This window comes from Elephantulus edwardii, unplaced genomic scaffold (assembly GCF_000299155.1).
Source record: "Elephantulus edwardii isolate Elephantulus edwardi_28Jun2011 unplaced genomic scaffold, EleEdw1.0 scaffold00222, whole genome shotgun sequence".
Lineage (NCBI taxonomy): Eukaryota > Metazoa > Chordata > Mammalia > Macroscelidea > Macroscelididae > Elephantulus > Elephantulus edwardii.
In genome coordinates, this window is record NW_006399972.1 from 4,054,806 (window position 1) to 4,060,805 (window position 6,000).

Below are 6,000 nucleotides of genomic sequence, written 5' to 3' on the forward strand. Positions count from 1 at the left end.
TCAAGAGGTTCAGTGACCACTTTAGGGTCACCCCAGTAGTTCTGAACTGAAATTCAATTTGTTTGTTTGGCTCCTCTCTGTCTCCCCATTCCTGTTTCTTCTCTTCCCTGGCCCCACTTTTCCTCCCTTTCCAGATTTTGCCCCCAACCCCTGCCACCCCCACTGCCCTATCCCCCCATCCACACCTTTGCTGTAAGCCTGCAGTGAAGTTAGAGTGCAGTAGATTCTGTGCTCTCGCTGCATTAACAGACCCTCAGAATGGGTAGTGAAACAGGTAAGATGATGCTGCCTGGTATTGTTTCTGGTTTTGGTTTTGTAGTTTTGTGTTGTTTTTTTGTTTTTTTTTTTTGAGGGGGGTTGGTAGAAAAGGAGAGTAAGTGTTCTGCCAGGATTTCCAGTCATTTCCCATCCGACTGTGATATTTTAAGCCTGGCTGCCTCCCCCAGTAAGTTCAGCTGCTAGCTCTTGGCTCCCTCATAATGTGGCTCGGAATACAGCCTTCGGTGTGCTCAGGTTCAGCTAAAATAAGCACGGTGAGGCTATGACTGCGGTGGAGTGGGGCGTGTGTGCCCGACACCACTGTGTTTCCTGGATGCCGCGCAAATGCTAACACGTTGTTTCTGCTCTGTTCCCTCATGCCTTCCCGGACTCAGAGAGAGGTAACGTTTTCCATGTCCCCCTTCCCTGTGTCCGACGTGTCTGCAAAGCTCACCTGCTTTCTCCACGCTCTAACCCCATCATCACAGCGTCGCCGCCTTCTGGACACAGAATTTTTGTTCCATTTTGCTGTGTATGACCTTTCCATCATCATTTTTGTGTCCTGCATTTTCACATGGGATCTGGAGCAGCTCCTGGGCCCCTGCTCGGGACAGGTGGCAGGCAGAGGGCATGGGAACAGCAAGGAGGTGGTGACCCTCACTACTCAGATGGCTGAGGAAAACCAAGGTAGTGACAGGTTACAAACCGTGCCTTCTGGTTTACAGAGAGGTTTCCTACTTTCCATGGAATTAATACTAGTACTTACTAGTAAATGTTAATATTTATTAGTAAATTAATATGATTACTGCTTTAGTGTTAGACTTAATGTTAGTGCTTGTTAATACATATTATTGGTAAATCAGTAGCATTAATGTATTAGTGTTATAACTCACATTAGTGTTTCTTGGTAAATATTTATTAGTAAATTAATTATGCCAATTAAGGGATTAATACTGGTTTTTTATTAGCATCTGTTAAAACCTAGTATTTGCCAATCTGGATGGAACCTGAGGATTTCCACCAAGTGAAGGATTTTCCCATGTTCTGACTTCCCTAGAGTTTTGTAGCTAAAGTTTGGCATTACACTAATGGCCAGAAGGACCGGTACAATTTGCCCGAATATTGGAATTTTTCCTCTCCCTGGAGGACAACAAGGTGGCCAGTCTGTAATGGATCCTGCTGTGAAATGAGGCATTTATGGCTCAGGCATGTGTGTGTGCTGTGTGTGTGTGTGTGCGTGCACGCGTGCGTGCATGTGTGTACTTTTAATGGCAGCCTGTCCATCTGACCGATTTGAAACTTTAGGTTCCACTATTCTATAGCTGTCACGTAGAATAACAGACTCCCTTTTGAATGGGAGAAGGTAGTTCCAAAGTTCTCCTTGAAACTGGTGGTTGCTGCGTGGCCAAGCCAGTGACAAGGAAGGCTGTCACTTTTTGCTATTGTGGGATCGGGTGAACTCCCCTTCTCATGGGGCCCCAGTGGCCTGAATGTCAGCTATCGCTGGTCATCCTCCTCCATAATGGTGACCTACTGTCATTGCTCTGGGTTGGTACAGAAAGGGAAACAGCTTAGCTTGGTGGGTGGTACTTCCTGCAGGGTGTTTCCGGAGGGAAGGTAGGATTAGAATGTGCCCACTTGACTGAGTTTGTAATCACACGGAAGGAGGTCCCAGCTGGGTGGGGTGCATTGAGCTCTGAGCAGCTGGAATATCAAGTCTCACTCAAGCTAGTGAGGGGAGGGGTGGCTAGTTCCTACCATCCTCTGTTTATTTGGGACCTGATACTAAGAAACAAGACCGTGTCCTGGTGAGCCAGCTGATCCTTGTCTGTCTGACCAGGATCTCCTTAATGATTAATAGATGATGGATGTCAGACCCGCAGATTCCATGAAGCTATGTGTCCTCTGAAACTCCCTGTATTTTCCCGGCCAGAGGGTGCTGGGGTGCACTCCTAATGAGTTTAAAAACTTAGCAGTCTTCTTGAGCCTGCAGAGCAGAAGACGAGAGAAAAGGGGGAGTTGTTTACCAAGCTAGTGTCTGAGCTTTGCAAAATCAGCAGTGACAACATACAGTGTGTGTGCTCTTGGGTAAAAGTTAGTAGAAACAAAATTATGTCTGGACTGGTCATCTAGGAAGATGATATTTCTCATCATTTTTCCTCTCCTCTCAAACAAGACCCCCAAAGCATGGTTAGGAAAGGAGTACGCTCAAAGGTGGGTAGACACATTCTTGAACACAGGGCTCATTCTCCTCCTGCGTCCAGCACATCCTAGCACCAGTCCATGCATTGTTAGATTGTCCAACCAGGAGTGGACACCATGTTCTTACATGGACCTAATTTCCACTGGGGCAGGGGAAGGGGGTTCCAGGGTCAGTCCTCAGGTAAAGCAAAGAAGAGAGAAAATTCTTGTCATAATGGGCTAAAAATGTAATGTGTTGGCCTAAGCCCTTTGCTGTTTGTTATCCTCATTTGCTGATAGGACCTGCCCTCTGCAATAGTAACTGTTCTGGTGGCTTAAAGCTTCATAACTACATTTTAATGAATCTCATTAAATTTCATGTGAGTGCAAATACTTATTAAAACATCACTATGAGTAGTGTGCTACCATCTTGAAGCCACACAGTTCAACTCTACCAGCTGTGCCCTGGGAAGAAGATGAACAACCAACGCCCATGTGATTTATGGTCACTGAAAACCCACTGGAGGGTCAGCTATGGGCTGTTCCAGCAACAGCAACAATATGAATAAGGATATATAGTACTCACAAGTAGGAATGTCACTGGATGGCACACAAATGTGTAAGGCCCTGTCAACCAGAAGGTTAGAGGGTCCAGTCCATCCAGAGAAACCTTGGAAGAAATATCAGGCCATTTAAGCTCTGTGAAGCTCAGTTCTGTCTACACTGACATGCATAGGGTCACTCTGTTACGAATCAGAGTTGAGGCAACAACAACTGTTCCCTGTTTCAAAGTGAAATTCTTCTCACTGATGAATCTCGTTTGCAATAGTAACCACCATTTACAACTCTCCATCATGATAGAAAGAGAAAAGATTGAAATTGCCAACAATTTTGTCTTACCTAGGTCCGTAGTCGCAGACTGGGTACTAGCAGTCAGGAGATCAGAGGAAAACCTGCCATCAGGGACCTCTCCAAATTACTGAAGAGCAGTGATGTTTGTTTGAAGAGTAAGACACACCTGATTCACACCATAGTTTTTTCAGGCTGTGCCTCTGAGAGCTGAACAGTGAATAAGGATGACAGAAGGACAGTTGATACCTTTGAGTTATGATGTTGGAGAGAGTTCTGAATAGCCCATGGACTGCCAAGAGAACAAATTGTGGGGAAAGTGCACCCATAGTGTTCATGGGAGGCCAAGATTGCAAAACTTGGTCTCACATACTTTGAGCATGTTGCTAAGACAAGCTTATCCTGGAAAGGGACATCATGCTAGGAAGGGTGGAAGGTCAGTGAAGCAGAAGCAGACCCTCAGTGAGATGGACTGAGACAGTGACAGCAGCAGTGGGCTCAAATGTGTCAGAGATGATGAAGATGGCACTGGGTAGGACAAAATTCAAATCTCTTGTTCATGAGTTGTACTTCACTGGACGTCACCTAACAACATTATTTACCAAAATCCTGTCATGTTATTAGACTGCACCAGTCATCACTGAATGCTTCATTACGGGTACTTGGCCCAAACAAATATGCAAGAGAGTCTATGAAATTATGGAGGCTTCGAGAAGTCTTAGTAGAAGTACATAGTGAGAGACTGAATGGAAAGGGAGTCTTAAATAAGAGAGCAGGAAGTTAGTGCCAGCCAGGTAACCACGTAGGTGAGAAGGTCAGCTTGTTCTGTGCTGCTCCATCAGTCAAGACCATTAGACCCAAGAAGCAGACTCACATATGAAGGATCAGTCCATCACTTGGAAAAATATCGTGTGGGTCACCTAGATCAACCAAACAATTGGAAGATTTTGTGCCATTGGAAGCATTTGAGGTTCAAACTGTTATGGTTGCTCTAGAAGAGACTATGAAAAGTCAATTTGGTAAATACTGACATTTTTGTTGATGCCTCATATTCTATCTTGAGGAAATATCTTAACAATTTAGTGTTACTTTAACTGAAGTGTACTCCATGTGGGTGACTTTAACAAACAAATTTATTTTTTCATTAGTTAAGAGGCTAGAAGTCCAGATTCAATATCAAGCTCCAGTGGAGCTTCTGTCAGGTCTGGAGGAAGGTCCTGGTCTCCTTCCAACATCTGTGAGCCTGGCGTCTCATAGAGTCTTCCCCTGAGCCCAGGAGGTTCTCAGCAAGTGATGCCAATCAAAGAATGTGCTCCACTCCTGCCTCTTCTTTCTTGGTTATACTGAGGTCCCTCTACCTCTCCTCACTTCCCTTTTTTGCCTGTAAGAGAAACAGTAATGCAGGCCATGTTTCAGATAAACTCCCCATGTATCAGATAAGAACTCTGACCAAATTTAGGGTGTTACATCCCACCCTAAGTGTCCTACATCCCATTGACTGATCACACCACATCACAAACGATCCCTTTACACACTTTGATAAACACCAAACCACTGAGAAGCATGGCCCTGCTAAAGTGACATATTGTTGAGGGGAACACAGTTCAACCCATGACAAGGGGAGTAAATACACAAACTCTGTTTACCCAAAAAGAAAGAGATTGAAGAGAAAGGTACCTCCATCTTGGCTGTTTTAAAATAGACTCCATTTCAGTAAAGAATCACCGATCATTCATCACATAAAGGGTGATTAGAGAGCTGAACAGCTGAGAGCAAAAAGAGCAATCTTTTGCCTTTTTTCTCTTCCATTAAGAAATTTGAAGCTGTCAGGTAAGATGTGTTACCACTGACATTTTCCCTGGTAGAACAGGAGATTGGTCCCATGGGAGAATAATTACTGGAGGGAGTAGCAGAAGGAGAGGAAACTTTTTTTTAAGGGGGGGTAAAAAGGAATGCAAAGTCTCAGTAGATGAATGATGAAAAGTAGTTGGTTTCTGGTATTGGCTGTTAGTGTTTAAGGAACAAATCACAACTGGAAACATCGTTCTGGTTTGTTAATGAAAACTCAGCGATTCCAGTGACTGCATGGGGAGCAAGGAACCACTCGGTGTCTTTAAGCACATGAGGTTCAGCCCAGCATTTCAATGGAGTGGCCAGGGCAAAGGAGAAAGATGCTTCTTGCTGCTGAGTGTGTTAGAATCCCTCAGATAGCTGCTTGTGAGAACTTTAACAGATTTATTAATTAAGAGGCTGGAAGTCCGGATTCAAGATCAAGCTCTAACAGAGGCTCTGTCAGGTCTGGAGGAAGGTCCTGGTCTCCTTCCAGCTTCTGTGACCCTGGCATCTCATAGAGTCTTCCCCTGTATCTAGGAGGTTCTCAGCACAGAGACCCCCAATCAAAGAATGCACTCTACTCCAGCCTCTTCTTTCTTGGGGAAGAAAGCAAGAAGGACATTTTTGCCAACTCTATGGTTGTGTAGAGTCCCTGATAGTATGAAAGCCCTGGTGACATAAGAGTCAACAGAACAGCCCACCAGCTGCTTCATGGGAGGAAAGTTGAGGCAATTGCTGCCCCTACCCTTAAGATTTACAGCCTCTAAAGGCAGTAAATTCAAACCTTGAGTTGCTATAATCAAGGATGCTTTCGGCAGAATGTTAAATGATCCAGGAAGTATTAAAAGAAGATGGAAGGAGTATACTGAGTCACTGTAT

The 6,000-nt window shown here is 44.6% G+C and overlaps 1 protein-coding gene across 1 annotated transcript in view; it reads left to right on the forward strand.

The window, feature by feature from the left end:
* The window catches only part of APBB2 (amyloid beta (A4) precursor protein-binding, family B, member 2), a 256,008-nt gene that overhangs the window by 227,069 nt on the left and 22,939 nt on the right, over positions 1-6,000 (forward strand). The window contains exon 9 of the mRNA XM_006898190.1: positions 654-659. Within this exon, the coding sequence (XP_006898252.1) occupies positions 654-659 (6 nt within the window). The remainder of the gene's footprint in view (positions 1-653; positions 660-6,000) is intronic.